General features: G+C 40.3%; 1 protein-coding gene and 1 long non-coding RNA gene across 2 annotated transcripts in view; one reads left to right on the forward strand and one right to left on the reverse strand.

The window, feature by feature from the left end:
- Window positions 1–1,440: 1,440 nt before the first annotated feature.
- LOC144601862 (uncharacterized) lies at window positions 1,441–7,676 on the reverse strand. Its single transcript, XR_013548381.1, has 2 exons — window positions 7,533–7,676; window positions 1,441–1,496 (listed from the first exon to the last, which is right to left on the reverse strand). It is a non-coding gene; the product is annotated as an uncharacterized LOC144601862 (long non-coding RNA).
- A 361-nt stretch (window positions 7,677–8,037) lies between these two features.
- Window positions 8,038–17,387, forward strand: part of mst1 (macrophage stimulating 1) — a 50,167-nt gene continuing 40,817 nt past the window's right edge. The window contains exon 1 of the mRNA XM_078414353.1: window positions 8,038–8,190. Coding sequence (XP_078270479.1) covers window positions 8,139–8,190 — 52 coding nt within the window. The 5' untranslated portion in view covers window positions 8,038–8,138. The remainder of the gene's footprint in view (window positions 8,191–17,387) is intronic.

Genomic DNA, 17,387 nt, shown 5'->3' on the forward strand with positions numbered 1-17,387 from the left:
GATCCTGCTGTAATTCTTGATAACCATCTTCATCATCTACTATAACACCTATTTTAGTGTCATCTGCAAACTTACTAATTGATAGAGTGGATATGGAGAGGATGTTTCCACTAGTGGGAGAGTATAGGACTAGAGGTCATAGCCTCAGAATTAAAGGACGTTCTTTCAGGAAGGAGATGAGGAGAAATGTCTTTTGTCAGAGGATCTGTGGAATTCTTTGCCACAGAAGGCTGTGGAGACCAAGTCCGTGGATATTTTTAAGGCAGAGATAGATTATTGATTAGTACAGGTGTCAGGTTATAGGGAGAAGGCAGGAAAATGGGGTTAGGAGAGAGAGATAGATCAGCCATGATTGAATGACGGAGTAGACTTGATGGGCCGAATGGCCTAATTTTACTATTCCTTACGACCTTATGCCTTGTACATTCTCATCCAAATCTTTAATATAGATGACAAAGAGCAACAGTATCACTGAGGCACACCGCGAGTCACAAACATCTTGCACTATTCTATTGAAGCCCAATATAAGCTGAAGAAACAGCACCACGTGTGATTAGACACACTACAGCTGTCAGATCCCAATATTCAATCAAGCAATTTCAGAGCCGTCAACTGACCTCAGTCAGGCGAACGACAACAAACAGAGACAGCAGAAGCAGCTTCATAACTTCTGCTGCCTCAAACGCAAGAATAAGAAGTCAAACAAGCTTTTCCAGCTTATGTTAGAAGTGGCCAATTCTGATGGAAGGTTATCAACCTGCAACATTCACTCAGATTTTGTCTCCAAAGATATTACCTGACCTGAGTATTATTTCTGTTTTCATTTCCAACATCTGTTTTCATTTTTTAGATACCTTTGCTTGTCTTTGCAGTGAATGAAACTTAACCTTTAGATTTCTGGTCTGTTTGGCCATGTTTTGGTGCATCTCGAGCTATTTTACCAGTGGTGGATTTGGGTAGGACCAGTTGAGTGACTCCTGATTTCATGTCATCACAGAGCACTGCAATGCTTTGAAGAAAAATTCCTTAACTCACATGACTTGCTCCAATTAATTCCATGATTGTAAGTACATGATTGTAAGTACCCATAACCACGATAGGTAATTGAACCTTCCTGTTTTTAATGGAAACTTACAGAATATCTTCCCCATACCTGGCGAATTATTCCTCCACAACTGTTTAATACCAGTTTACTCTGCCTTAACACAAAAGTGTTTGAGTTATTTTAGGGATCCATTTTACCCTATAACCAACCAATCTGCAACAGTGTACAGGTGCATGCTGATCAGTTCACAATGTTTTCAATTAAGAAGGAAGCCACTAATGAATTAGCCATTGCATTATCAGCTGTTTACCCACCAAAGGCACATGTAACATCTTCCTGCATTGGCTTTGAAGAGCAACAGCAAGCAGCTATCGTTAAATCTGGGGGTTTGGTCCTTACCTGCACCTCAGGGCTATGCTGTGGAAATCCATTTCATTTTCTTGTCAAATATCTGCAAAAAACAAGATGTTCATATGTTTCCACCACCTTCTCACAACTATTAATTTTGCTTAAAATTAAATCTCTGCTCCCAGATCAATGAACTACTTGCAGATGGAAATAGTTTCTTACCGTTTACCCTTAAAGGATGACAAAGATGAAAGTGGAAAATTTGCCGCCCTGCTTGTTGTGGCAGAGAGTTCCATAAGTTCACTTCCCCCTGAGTGAAGACATTTCTCTTCATCCCAGTGCTAAATGTCTCATTCTGTTTCCTGAGACTATGACCCTGCATTCTAGAGGAAATATCCTCCGTACATCCAGCCCTGTCAGAATTTTGTAGATTTTAATGTTATATTTCCTTTCATTATTCTATGCTGTAGTGAACAGAGACATGGCCAATAGAATTGACCAAGGTCAATCCTTGTACGATATTCGTGCACATGCAAGTTTAATTCTAGTGAAATTTTTGCACACTCCCTCTATGGAAGGTACAGTGCATTCAGAATGTATTCAGACCCCTTCACTTTTTCCACATTTTGTTACGTTACAGCCTTATTTTAAAATGGATTAAATTCATTTTTTTAATCATCAATCTACACACAACACCCCTTAATAAAAGAGTGAAAACAGGTGTTTAGAAATTTTTGCAAAGTAATATAAAAGAAATAACTGAAATATCACATTTACATAAGTATTCAGACCCTTTGCTATGACACTCAAAATAGAGCTTAGGTTCATCTTGTTTCCATTGATTATCCGTGAGATGTTTCTTACAACTTGACTGGAGGTCACCAGTGGTAAATTAAATTGATTGGACATGATTTGGAAAGGCACACACCTGTCTATATATGGTCCCACAGTTGACAGTGCATGTCAGAGCAAATACCAAGCCATGAAGACGAAGGAATTGTCCGTAGACCTCCGAGACAGGATTGTGTTGAGACACAGATCTGGGGAAGAGTATAAAACAATTTCTGCAGCATTGCAGGTCCTGCAAAACACAATGGCCTCCGTCATTCTTAAATGGAAGAACTTTGGAACAGCCAGGACTCTTCATAGAGCTGGCTGCCCGGCCAAACTGAGCAATCAGGAGAGAAGGGCCTTGGTCAAGGAGATGACCAAGAACCCGATGGTTATTCTGACAGCGCTCCAGAGTTCGTCTGTGAAGATGGGAGAACCTTCCAGAAGGACAACTATATCTGCAGCACTCCACCAATCAGACCTTTATGGTAGAGTAGCCAGCCGGAAGCCACTCGTCAGTAAAAGGCACATGACAGCCCGCTTGGAGTTTTCCCAAAGGCACCTAAAGGACTCTCAGACCATGAGAAACAAGATTCTCTGGTCTGATGAAACCAAGATTGAACTCTTTGGCATGAACTTCCTCTAGAGGAAACCTGGCACCATACCTACGGTGTAGCATGGTGGTGCCAGCTTCATGCTGTGGGGATGTTTTTCAGCGGCAAGAACTGGGAGACTAGTCAGGATCGAGGGAAAGATGAACGGAGCAAAGTACAGAGAGATCCTTGATGAAAACCTGCTCCAGAGCATTCTGGAACTCATACTGGGGCGGAGGTTCATCTTCCAACAGGACAACGACCCTAAGCACACAGCCAAGACAACGCATGAGTGGATTCGCGACAGGTCTGTGAATGTTCTTGAGTGGCCCAGCCAGAGCCTAAACATGATCCCGATCGAACATCTCTGGAGGGACCTGAAAATAGCTGTGCATCGACGCTCCCCATCTAACCTGACAGAGCTTGAGAAGATCTGCAGAGAAGAATGGGAGAAATGACCCAAATACAGGTGTGCCAAGCTTGTAGCGTCATACCCAAGAAGACTTGAGGCTGTAATCGCTGCCAAAGGTGCCTCAACAAAGTACTGAGTAAAGAGTCTGAATACTTGTGTAAATATGATATTTCAGTTATTTATTTTTTATTACTTTGCAAAAATTTCTAAACATCTGTTTTCGCTTTTTTATTATGGGGTATTGTGTGTAGATTGATGATTAAAAAAATGAATTTAATCCATTTTAAAATAAGGCTTTAACATAACAAAATGTGGAAAAAGTGAAGGGGTCTGAATACTTTCTGAATGCACTGTATATCTTTTTTTATATAAGGAGACCAAAACTGCACTTTGTCTTTAGTGTGGAGTCATGCATTTTGGTAGTAGGAATAAAGGCGTAGACTATTTTCTAAATGTGGTGAGAATCCAGAAATCGGAGGTGCAAAGGGATTCGGGACTACTGGTGCAGAATTCCCAAAAGGATAATCTGCAAGTCAAATCTGTAGTAAAGAAAGCATTTATTTCAAGAGGACGTATAAAGAAACAGAGATGTAATGTTGAGGCGATATAAGGTGCTTGTTAGACCAGATTTGGAATATTGTGAGCAATTTTGCGCATCATATCTGAGGGAGGATGTGCTGGCTCTGGAGCGGTTCCAGGTTTACAAGAATGATCCCAGGAATGAGTAGGTTAACTTATGATGAGCGTTTGTTGGCCCTGGGCCTGTACTCGCGGGAGTTTAGTAGAATGAGGGGGGACCTCATTGAAACATACAGAATAGTGAAAGTCTTGGATAGAGTGGATATGGAGAGGATGTTTCCACTAGTGGGAGAGTAGAGGACTAGAGGTCATAGCATCAGAATTAAAGAACGTTCTTTTAGGAAGGAGATGAGGAGAAATTTATTTGTCAGAGATCTGTGGAATTCTTTGCCACAGAAGGTTGTGGAGGCCAAATCAGTGGATATTTTTAAGGCAGAGATAGATAGATTCTTGATTAGTACAGGTGTCAGGTTATGGGGAGAAGGCAGGAGAATGGGGTTAGGAGAGAGAGAGAGAGAGAGATCAGCCATGATTGAATGGCAGAGTAGACTTGAGGGGCTGAATGGCCTAATTTTACTCCTATTCCTTATGGCTTTTTGTGTGGCCTCTCCAATGTCCTGTACAGTTGTTGGAAGACATCTTGGCTCCTGTACTCAAATCCTCTTGCAATAAAGACTAACATATTATTTGCCTTCTTAACTGCCTGCTGCATCTGCATATTTGCTTAGTGATTGGTGTACAAGGACACTCAGTTTCCTCTGTATATCAATATTTCCCAACCTATTACCATTCAAATAATACTTTGCTCTGCTTTCCGACTGAAGTCGTTAACTTCACATTTATTTACATTATATTGCATCTGCCATGCCCACTCACTCACTCACTCACTCAACTTGTTAATGTCTTCCTCTTGTGTTTTGGTTTGCTTGTTAGAGCTCATCGACCAAGCAAGGTATTTGATAGGTTGTCCAGTAAGCAGCAGAAAACAATAAGGAAGAACACCTTATTTAGTGAGTACTTGAAAGCACCTCTAGTGGTTGTAGACAGCAAATTCCATTTTAAGGACAACAGTTTTGAGGAGGACATAATGAGCGAGCAAAGGGATGTTAGTTGTGAATATCAATTAATTAGCATATGGAGTGTAATTTGGGAGAATGTGAGGTTCTCCACTTTGGAAGGAAGAATGAAAAAGCAATCTTACTTAAATTGAGTGATGGACTACAAAATGTTGCAGTACAAAGAGATCAGTTTGTCTCAATACATGAAACAGCAAGGAATGGCATGCTGGTACAGCAAATAAATAGGAAGGCTGATTGCGAGGGGTATGGGGTGCAAAAGTAGTAAAGTTTAGATGCAATTTTACAGGCTATTGGTAGACCACACTTGCAGTACTGTTGTTACATTGTTGGTCCCAGTGGTTAATAGTACAAACACACTTGTTTCATATGTTACACAATATAATAATGCATTTTCCAGATAATCTGCAAGTTTAAATGGTAAGTTTTCAGGGGAGCACAGGAAACAAAACCAAGTAAATTTTAGGGGAGCATGGTAACTGGCTCCAATGAGGTAAATTGTGTGTGCAAACCAGCTCCCCAGTGAGGAAGAGGGAGCACAGGAATCAATGTGTTAAATGGACTAAGAATATCAGGGTCCTATGTGTTAAATGGAGTCTGGGAGATTAACAAGGAGGGAGGATATTTCTTCTAATGGTTTCAGAATAAGAAGTTGTCTATTTAAAATGGTGATGAGATGGAAGTACTGCTCTCACAGGGTCACAATTCTTTTCATCCCAGAGACAGAATCGTTCCATTTTTTTAAGGCAGAGGTTGACAGACATTTGAACTACCTGGGAGTCAAGGGGTATGGGAAGTTCAGGAGAAAGTGATATTGAGCTGGAGATTGAACCAGCCGAGATTGGTGCTGCTGGCATTTTGGCCCATGGAAAAAAAGTAAACTCTTGTGCAACTTCCCCCATTGCATCCCGTTCTTATGTACTTACTCATGACTTAGGCATCCGAATTTCTAGAATTACACCAAATATCCAAGAAAGCGTGATTCAATTGAGTACAAATCAACTTCTTATTTTTTAATACTGAAAAATAATCAACTTTCTGCAAATAAATTTGCCTGTAAATGCAGTTACTTGCTACCTATATCCATCATTACCATGTTTATAGATCACATCTTAAAACCATCGAAACTGAATCTTGAACAAGAAGCAGAATTTGGGACTCAAGCAGCATCTGTTGAGGTAAAAGGTGTAAATTGACATTTTGGTCAGGACTCTGCATCAGGATTAAGAGGAAACAGGGAAGATTGCCAGTATATAGCAGTATGAAGGTGAGGGTTATAGGCTGATAGGTGATAGGTGGAACCAGATGGGGAGGACATGATGGACAGGGAGGGTTGAGACCAGGAGGGCGGGAGGAGGACGAGGAAGAAAGAGTGAAGAAAATTAGGTGGGCTGGTCAGTGTGTGCGCGAGGTGAGCACAAGGGGTGTGGGTTACCTGATACTGGAAAATTCAATATTTATACGATTGGGTTGTAAGCCATAAGAGATGCGTCAATTTGCCTTTGGACTGTGGCAATGAAGAAAGCAAAGGACAAGCAAGGCAGGGTGAAAGTTGGTGGCAATGGTAATGGAATTGATGGGATCAGAAGGAAGCAGCACTAATACAGTTGTCCATATAGTGGAGAAAGAGATGGTGGGAAGGGAGGTGTGCCAAACAGGCTTAGAACATTGACTGTTCCATTTAGCCTTTAGAAAGACAGACACAGCCAGGGCCCGTTAAAGGCCCCCTTGGCTGCCTGCATGATCTATAGAAAGTGAGAGGAAATGAAAGGGAAGTTGTTGAGGGTAAGAACATAGTCTCACCAAGTGCATGAGAATGTTAGAACGTTTGCCTGTCACTTTGATTCACCAACCTACTCCACTCTGACCTCTCTGTCTGTGGCCACCTGCACTGTTACAATGAGACTCCATGTATGTTTGTGGAATAACACCTCGTCTTTGCTGCCTGCAGGACTTGATATAAAATGATCCAACCTTAGATAATTCAGTCTTTTTTTCTGTTCATGTGAGAACTGGTTATTTTTGCTTGCCACATTATTTTTTTCTTTTTTGTATAGTCTGGCCTTCAACATTACCTAGAATATACAACATGAGCAACAAATTACACAAAGAAAGGTAATCTGATTTTAACAGCACCTTAACGCCAAAGTATTTCATCCTATCAGATAAATTGCCTTTGTTTCACCCATTCTACACCCCTCCCCCCCCCTTCCTTCTCCGCTTATTTTTTCTCCTAAACTTATTTTTTCTCCTAACTAGTTCTGATGAAGGATCCTGGATCTGAAACATTAACTGTACTTCTTTCCACAGATGCTGCCTGATCTGCTGAGTTTGGCATTTTCTGCTTTTATAATCAACTGAAGCATTGTCTTCATTGGTTGGAAATACTGACATCTGTTTTACAGTCTTCATTTGTCACTGATGTTGTTGAAGGCAGTGCAAAGTGATATATGATGCCTGTACCACATTCTCACTTAATTTGGCTGAAGTGATTGTTGAAAACCGGGGAGGTACAAAAACAGGTCAAGGTCCTTCAATGACATCTCAAAGGTGACGCATTCAGTATTATACAACCTGTTGAATAAACCTAGTATAAAAGATCCAACATAATAAATGAAGATTTATAGAAATAACATAATTGAGCCTACCTTGTGAATCATGCAAGAAGTATCAGCCACAATAGATTCTGTGTCGTGGATCCAGCCTCATGCAAACCCACTAGAACTATAATAATTCACAACTATAATGCCCCAATAGGATCATGAACAATGGAGTAACTTCAATCAACTTCACAATCTGTAAAAAAAGAATAAATAAAAGCTAGTAGTAATTTCTGCCTCCTGGTTGTTACCCTCATATCTGCAGAATTATGCTTGAGGGTTTTTAGTAAATTGCAGCCAGTTAAATGTGTTTCTACATTTGAAACCATTGCCAAATTAGATAAGGTTTGGTAATGATGCCTCTGCCCTCAGGTAGGCTGTCAGATGTGTTCATGTGTGGGGGTGAAGGGGAGGGAAATGTGTGGGACTGAGTGGGAATTTATAGATGAGAAATTGCTTACAGAGTTAACAAAGTCAATATATCCTTGAAAAGGAAGAAGTTAATAAGTGAACCAGAGATAAACATTGGAGGAATGTTGTAAGGGAATTGTGAAAAGAGGCATTCGTTGATATCTCATTTCTGAGTCCAGAGTAAATAGCAGAGTATTAGCGTGCACCAGGACAGCAACATCAGTGATTCTTAAGCTGAACAAAATGAAGTTTCTCTATATACTGATCTTCATTTTAAGCAACAAACTTGTGGATGGTAAGTAAAGCCTTAGGAATTCAATTGCTAAATGGATGTTTAAGTAGTAAAGAATGCTCAAATAAGAATACTTTTCATTGTTTCATTTTATGTGAACTTATAGTGTACATTTTTGTCAATGTCTTGTGGCACAGTGACAATTTGTATTAAACAGCTTCATAATCACATCAATGTGGCAAATATGCCATCCACCTGGGTGTTCTTTTTTGTGGTATCCTGTCTACCCAATTGAAAGTCCGGTTGGGGATTATTATCCATGCAAGCTAGACTTCTGATGGGATTTTTGATACCATAGAGAGCCTGCAGAAACGTCACTACTTTATGTCATTGCTGAAGAGTCAGTGACTGGCCCTAAAAGGTTTGTAACTACAGACCAATATTACAAAGGTAGGTATCCAGGGGGCTTGTAGGGGAGAGAGGATGCTTCCACTTAATACCCGCTCCCCATCTCATCTTGTCCTGAGACTACCAATCATTTTCTTGCAGGCTGTCCGAAGAAGTGGGTATTGTGTAGCCACATGAGAGGAAAGGGACAAGAGGACAGGTCCTCAGTCATATTTTATGCATGTTAACTTGAAGATGGAGGAAAGGGAGAACAATGGTTGATTTCATCATCTTTTTTTGCTGCCATTTCACCCGATTTGGTCAGAGCAGGAAAATCCAGCATTCCATGTGGCTGCTGAGAGAAAGTTGTTTTGAATGAAGCCTGTTTGTTTAAGACCAAAGTCTATATTATTTGTAGACTTATCCTTGGTCAATCATAGTTTAACTTATTGATTCACATTTTTCACCATCATGTGGAATGGCTGATGTGTGCTTGTTGGATTGGGACAGATATGCAGAGACAATGGTTGCCAGGGCTTCAGGTTTCTTTTGAGCGATGGTGGTATCATTGCAAATGTCATTTGTGAAGAAAAACTTAATATTTATTAAATTTCTTTAACTTAGCAAAATCTGTCAAGTGATAGGGGGATGGGAAAATGTGAAGAGAGACAGAAGAAGGTGAAAGAGGATAGAAACAAAAGAAAGGAAGGGAAAATCTAAAGTGGATGACAGAAGAATCAAGGGCAAAAAACAAACAGGGCAACAGTTCAAAATAATGCTAAAGGGATGAAGAATGTTAAAAGGCCCTTTTTTAAGGCTTTATGCGTTAATGCAGGCAGCATTCACAATATGTTGGATGTATTCATTGTACAAGTCGATGTAAATGGGTGTGATATAATTTTTTCTCTCGAGGCATAACTGAAGGAGGATCAAGGTTAGCAACAACATACAGGGCTATTCAATATTTAAGAAAGAGAGGCAACAAAGAAAAACAGGTGTAGGAAGGAACTGCGGGATGTGCGTGGTCACCGTTACTCTTTGCATTATATCTGGAACCACTAGCTCAATATATAAGACAAAATTAAAAAATAAAAGGTATTACTATTCAAGGGACTGAACATAAATTGGCCTGTTATGCGGATGACATTTTGATTTATTTGGGGCAACCAACAAACTCTCTACCTAAATTGATGCAATCACTCGAACAATATGGTCAACTATCAGGATACAGGATTAATATAGGTAAAACACAACCGCTTACATACAATCACAGCCCATCAGGAGAAGTCAGAAGTAGGTACCCTCTGGCATGGCAAGCAGAAAATCTCAAATATATGGGCATCATTATACCAAGGGATCTTACAGAACTATTACAATGCAACTATTCACTTATACACCAAAACATTAAGGAGGATATAGCTAGATGGAACCTAATTCCTTTCTTAAGTCTCAGCTCGAGAATTGAATCTATTAAAACGAACATATTACCAAGACTGTTATATTTATTTCAGACCCTACCAATAGAGATTAACCAAAAACAATTTAAAGAATGGGACAAAATATTGTCAAGATATATATGGCAAGGTAAAAAGCCTAGGATTCGTCTCAAAACCTTACAGTTAACAAAAGAAAAGGGGGGGATGGGGTCTACCCTCTTTCAACGACTATTATCAGGCAGCACAGTTAAGACCTATGATATGCTGGTGCAACCAATCATATGATTCTCAATGGAAAAATATTGAAGAGAGAACACTCCCCATCTCTGTACAAGCGATTATAGCTGACAGCAAACTACAAGACTATATAAATGCTATTAAAAATCTTTGGGTAAAATTGACTCTTAAAATAAGGAAAACAGTTATAACAGAGTATAATTTAGAGGAAGACATTACAATCCTTAAATGGTGCGCATATGACACAGATTTTACTCCTAATAAATTAGATAGTAGGTTTAAAGAGTGGACAGTTAAAGGCATAACTGTTCTTTGTAACATAATGAAAGAAGGAAAATTTCATGTTAGAAAAACAAGACTTCTATCGATACTTACAGATGCGGAACCACATTAATACAAATGTTAAAAACATAATGAAGTCGAGTATAGGTTTGACAGGATTATTTAGGAAAGCGTATAATTTAAATACTGGTAGTAAAATCATTTCATGTATGTATAAAGGGTTACTGAATCTTAAATCACACTCAACCTTATATATTAAAATGAAATGGGAGAAGGAAGGAGGGATAATCATATCCGAGGAAGAATGGACAGCAATATGGAGGTATCAATGGAAGTGTACCAGCTCACAAAATTGGAGGGAGTTTAGTTGGAAAAGTCTGATACGGTATTTTATTATGCCTTCTCAGAAAGCCCATTAAGGTGGGAACTCTCCAGTTTGCTGGAGAAAATGTGGAAATTTAAAGGCAGATCATTACCATGTTCTCTGGGATTGCCCTGTATTAAAGATTTTTGGAGAGAGTTACATGATGCCTTACAAGACATTTTTAGATGTCATGTGCCCCTGGAGAGTAAGACTATGTTTTTTGGACTCATACGTGAAGACTGGTGGAAAAAGACAAATACTTACTGAATATATTGATGGTAGCTGGTAAAAAAGCTCTCACAAAGAAATGGTTATCACAGGAGAGCCCAACCCAGAATGCATGGATGGACACCACAATGGATATTTATAAAATGGAGAAAATAACAGCATATGTTAACTTTAAATTGGATTTATTTGTGACATGCTGGGAAAATTGGGTTAACTATGTAACGCCTCATAGGCCAGACTTTAATTTTACAAAATGTTGATTATATGGAAAAGAAAGGATCACTCCCTAAGTGTTTGTAGCCTTTATTGTGTTTCTGTTTCTATATTTGCTTTGTACAAATTACAAAAAGAGGCAATTCAAGACAAACATAAGTGGATGATGTATACATATAGCATTATACCTGAAACCCGTTTTATGGAAATGTGTTTGCTGTGAAATGCCAATAAAAGAGTACATTATAAAAAAGGAAGGAACTGCAGATGCTGGTTTACACAGAAGGTAGACACACAAAAAACAGATGATTGGCAATTAAAGAGAGATTAGCACAAAGTGTGGAATGATATTAGCTCAGTTGATGTGGAATCTGTATAAGAAATACCAAGGGGCAGAAAACACTAGTGGGAGGTATATAGATAGTCTCAAAGTAGTCGTGATGGGGATGGCATTAAACAGGAAATCAGAGATGCATGCAATTAGGTGATCATGGATCAAGCTGTATTCAATATTGTGGTAGAGAAACTCCTGGTACGATATGTTTTATTTTAATACGCCAAGGAACCGACAAGAGAGCAGTTTTTCCTAGATTGGATGTTATGTAATGAGAAAGGATTAATTAACAGTCTCATAGTCCAGGGTCCCTTGGGAAAGAGCAAGCATAATAGGGTGGAATTCTTCATTATGACAGAGAGTTATTCTGAGACGGGTCTTGATGCTAAATAAAAGAAACTATAATGGTATAAGATAGGAGTTGATCAAGATAGATTGGGGAATGTAACCTGTTATCAGCAATGGCAAATGTTTAAGGAGTGCTTAGATAAACCACAACAATTGTCCATTCTTGGCTGGGCTAAAAATTGGACAAATACACAGCACGTGTAGCAGGTGGCAAAAACTAGTAGACCGATTATAATCTGAATGGCGAGAGATTAGGAAAGGATGAGGTGCAAGAAGACCTTGGTCCCCTTGTACACCATTCAATGAAGGGAAGCATACATGAAGCACCATTCAATGAAGGGAAACTGCGGCTGCAGTTAAGAAGGCAAACACGAAAAACAATGTTAATCCCATACCCTCTGGAGTTTGTGCTGCTGGGCTAGCAAATTTCCCAGACTATCAGGTGTTAGTTCTATGGACATACCAATACCCACCTTAATTTCATTATTACACAGCAATATAATACATTTTCCAGGGAACTTGAGTTTAAAGGGAACAGCCTCTGAGGTGAAAGGGAATTGGACATAGAATATCAGCTTTTCAGTTTCAGTTGTCAGTACAAACAGATACATACAAGTAGTCCAGGTTCTGGCTCTGGCTGCAAATCTATCCATGTTCCTAATCCCCAGCTATGCCTGCCTCTTTGTAGGGTATGTCGAACAATCGCTGTTCCAGGCGTACACTGGCCCTATCCCCGAACCCTACCTCTGCTACATTGACAACTGCATCGGTGCTGCCTCCTGCACCTATGCAGAACTCACTGACTTCATCAACTTCACGACTAATTTCCATCCTGCACTCAAATTCACTTGGACCATCTCCGACATCTCCCGACTGTATCTGGATCACACCGTCTCCATCACAGGAGACAGACTGACCGACATCTACTACAATCCTACTGACATATAGCTATCGAGACGACATTTCTTCCCACCCTGCTTTCTCTCCTCCCAATTTCTCCGTCTACGCCACATCTGCACCCAGGATGAGGTTTTTCATACTTTTCCTACTTGGTAGTGAGAGCTTGATATCCTGCAGCTCCGCTCTTGCTTCCCCTCCCACCATTCGTAACAAGGACAGAGTCCCCCTTGTCATCACCTTCCACCCCATCAGCCGTCGCATACAGCATATAATCCTCCAACACTTTTGCCACTTCCAACGGGGTCCCACTGCTGGTCACATCTTCCCATCTCCACTCCTTTCTGCTTTGCACAGAGACCGTTCCCTCCGAACCTCCCATGTCAACTCATCCCCACCCAAACCGTCCCCTCCCCAGGTACTTTCCCCTGCAACCGCAGGAGATGCAACACCTGTCCCTTTACCTCCCCACTCGAGTCCATCCAAGGACCCAGACAGTGTTTTTAGGTGAGGCAGAGGTTCAATTGCACATCCTCCAACCTCATCTACTGTATCCACTGTTCCAGGTGTCAACTTCTGTACATCGGCGAGACTAAGCGCAGGCTCAGCGATCATTTCGCTGAACACCTCCGCTCCGTCCGCCTTAACCTACCTGATCTCCCGGTTGCTCAGCACTTTAATTCCCCCTCCCATTCCCAATCTGACCTTTCTGTCCTGGGCCTCCTCCATTGTCAGCGTGAGGCCCAGTGGAAATTGGAGGAACAGCACCTCATATTTTACTTGGGTAGCTTACACCCCAGCAGTATGAACATTGACTTCTCTAACTTCAAATAGCCCTTGTTTTCCCTCTCTCTCCATCCCCTCCCCTTCCAAGTTCTCCCACCAGTCTTACTGTCTCCGACTACATTCTATCTCAGTCCCGCCCACTCCCCTGTCATCAGTCTGAAGATGGGTCTCGACCCAAAATGTCACCTATTCCTTCTCTCCAGAGATGCTGCCTGTCCCGCTGAGTTACTCCAGCGTTTTGTATCTACCTTACTCCTACTATTTTCTATGTTGCTACGCACCTGCATGGTAGCTGTTTTGAATCATGCAGCAGGACACTCAGGTGCATTTGCACCTCAAACAGTTTTTGATAATATCCTCCTTTAAAAATTGTATTTGTCAAAATGGACAATTTCACATTTTCCCCTTTCATAATCCATTAGATAGACCCCTGTCTTCTCATTTAATCCATCTCTTGTAGATTCTTGTAGATTCCCTAAAAGTCATCTTTTTGACATTATCTGATCTGCTGAGTTCCTCCAGCTGTTTGTTTTACGCTCAAGATTCCAACAGCTGCAGTCTCTTGCGACTCCTCTTCATTATCTACCTCAATGATTCAATGATACTTATTTGTCACTTGTACCTAGGTACAGAGAAATGCATTGTTTTACATACAGCTCAGTAAAATGATATATCTTACCTCACCTTCTTTTGTCATCAGCGAATTTAGCCACCATACCCTCTGTGAATTCTTTCAAACTATTTATACAAATTATAAAACATTGAGGCTGCATCAACCCGTGAGTCTCACCACTCATTTAATATTGCCTATCAGGTAAAGACCCATTTATGCTTAATGCCAGCTTCCTGTTGGCCAACCATTTGTTGGTCAACCAATCTATCCATGCCTACCACATTCCCTACCGTACATCATTATCTATGTCATAACTAAATTTAGTGATGTCAAAATTTAATAAAACTATATTTAAAGATAGCGACAAGCTGCTTCAGATGAAATTAATCTATTTAGGAAATAGCTCTGTTGAGATTAGTCTACTCTCCACAGTGTTCATAGAATTGTGAATACAACTCATATTAGCTCTGTCCCACGCAATATACTTTTGGCACTGTGTACATAATCCTTATCAGTCCCTTGCAGTATAGTCATAGCACAAAACACAAAACCCATATCAACTCACTCCCACACAATGTACTATCACAGTACATTATACGTAACTCACATCAGTCCTGTCCCAGACAATGTACCATAATGCTATTATTTCTGAGTGCCCAGACATGTTCTGTTGGTATGTTTTTAATTTAGTCTGATTCAAATTTAGACCTTACCCTCAGATTCTACAATCCAGTTAAGGAAGTGATGAAAAACACTGAGAAAATAATGTAGAAACAAGGAATTGCAGAGGCGGGTGTACAAAAAGAGACACAAAGTGCTGGAGTAACTCAGCGGGTCAGTCAGCATCTCTGGAAAATATGGATAGGTGATGTTTTGGGTCGGGACCCTTCTTCAGACTGAGAAAATAAAAATAGGATCGGGCTGGAAACAAAGTACAAATGAAAAGGAAGTCATGTTTTTTGATTTTGTACCTAACAGAAAAAGGAAACCAGGTTTTTTGGACAGAAAGCCTATGTGTGTGACTAGTGTGGTGCCTGAGGGATTGGCCATTGCTCTTTGTGGTTTATATCAACGATTTAGATATGAACATGCAAGGCATGATTTGTAAGTTTGCAGATCACACTAAAGTAGGTGGTTTCGTAGGCAATGAAGATGGTTATCAAAAATTATAGCAGGCTCTTGATCAACTAGGTAAATGGGCTGAAGAATGGCCAATGGAGTTTAATGCAGATAAGTGACTTATGGCATTTTTGGAAGTCAAACCAGGCCACGACCTTCACGATGAATGGTAGGGCTCTGGGAAGTGTAGAGCAGAGGGATCTAGCACTAGAGATGCATAGTTCCCTGAAACTAGCATCATAGGTAGAAAGGGTGGTAAAGAAGGCATTTGGTACATCAGTTAGGGTACTGAGTATAAAAGTTGGGATGTTATGTTATAGTTGTACAAAATATTGGTGAGGCTGCATTTGGAGTATTGTGTTTAGTTTTGGTCACCCTGCTATAGGAAGGATATCAATAAGCTGAAAAGAGTGCAGAGAAGATTTGTGAGGATGTTGCCAGACAATAGACAATAGGTGCAGGAGTAGGCCATTCAGCCCTTCGCGCCAGCACCGCCATTCAATGTGATCATGGCTGATCATTCACAATCAGTACCCCGTTCCTGCCTTCTCCCCATACCCCCTGACTCCGCTATCTACAAACTCAAAGGCCTTAGCTATACGAAAACATTGGACAAGCTAGACTTTATTCCTTGCTGTGCTAGAGGTTAAGGGGTCTCATAGAGGCGTATATGGAATTAATAGGGTGAATGCACAGTCTTTTACCCTGGGTAGGGAGGAGAATCAAGAAGCAGAGGTCATAGGTTTAAGGTGAGAGGAAAAAGATTTAATTGGAACCTGAGGGGTAACTTTTTCACTCAGGAAGTGGACGGTATATGGAATGAGCTATCAGAGGACATAGCTGAGAAAGGTGCAATAACAATATTTAAAAGACACTTGGATAGATACATGGATAGGAAAGGTTTAGAGTGATATGGGCCAAATACAAGCAAAAGGGATTAGCTTAAATGGGTCATCCTGATCGGCATCAAGTTAGATTGAAGGAGCTTTTTCCGTGCTCTATGACTTTATATCCATGTTTGCTGCTGCTACAAACCCAAATGGCAGTATAGATTGTGAGGAGAATGCAAAAATTCTTCAGGGGATAAAGGCAGGATTAACGAATGTTAGAATGTAATGTAGGAAAATGTAAAGTCATAACTTTGGAAGAGAAATGTAAGATCATCCACTTTGATAGAAGTAGAAAAGCAGGGTATTTTATATGGTGAGAGGTAGGAAGGCATTGATGTTCCGAATGTCTTTGCATGTGAGTCATTGAAAGTTAAATGCAGGTCAGCATTTATTGCAAGAGCAATTTGAATACAAAAGTAATTTTACTGCCATTACACAGGGTCTTTGTGAATCTAAACTGGAATATGATGAATGGATCTGGTCGTCTACTTAAGGAAGGATATACTTATGATGGAGTGCTATGAAGGTTCACCAAATTCATTCCAGAAATGGGGTTATTGGTCATTTGAAGAAGCCAAGGAGACTACGTTTGTAATCTATTGTGTTTTGAAGAAAGAGAGATGATATCATTGACATAAACAACTTTTACATTGCTTTAGTAAAGCAGCAGTGTTATAGGGCAGCACAGTGCTACAGCTGATAGATCTGCTGCCTCACAGGGCCAGGGACACGGAATCAATCCTGATATTGGGTGCTGACTTTTGTAGAGTTTGCACGTTCTTATGATTAGGTTTTCTCGTGTGCTCTGGTTTCCTCCCACATCCCAAAGACATGTGGGTTTATAGGTTAATCGGCTGCTATAAATTGCCTCTAGTATGTAGGGAGTGAATGAGAAAGTGGGATAACATAGAACTAGTATGAACGGGTGGTCAATAGTCAGCGTGGGCTAAGTGGGCCAAAGGGCATGTTTCCATGCTGTATCGATCAATCCAATCCATTATATAGTAGATGAAGAGATGATGTTGTCTCTGGCTTTAATGTTTGCAATGGTTCAGTCGTTCACGATTGAGATGAGAAGAAACGTTTTCACACAGAGCATAATGAGATTAGAGAAAAACCATGACCA

The sequence above is a fragment of the Rhinoraja longicauda genome, chromosome 17, assembly GCF_053455715.1.
Source record: "Rhinoraja longicauda isolate Sanriku21f chromosome 17, sRhiLon1.1, whole genome shotgun sequence".
Classification (NCBI taxonomy): Eukaryota; Metazoa; Chordata; class Chondrichthyes; order Rajiformes; family Arhynchobatidae; genus Rhinoraja; species Rhinoraja longicauda.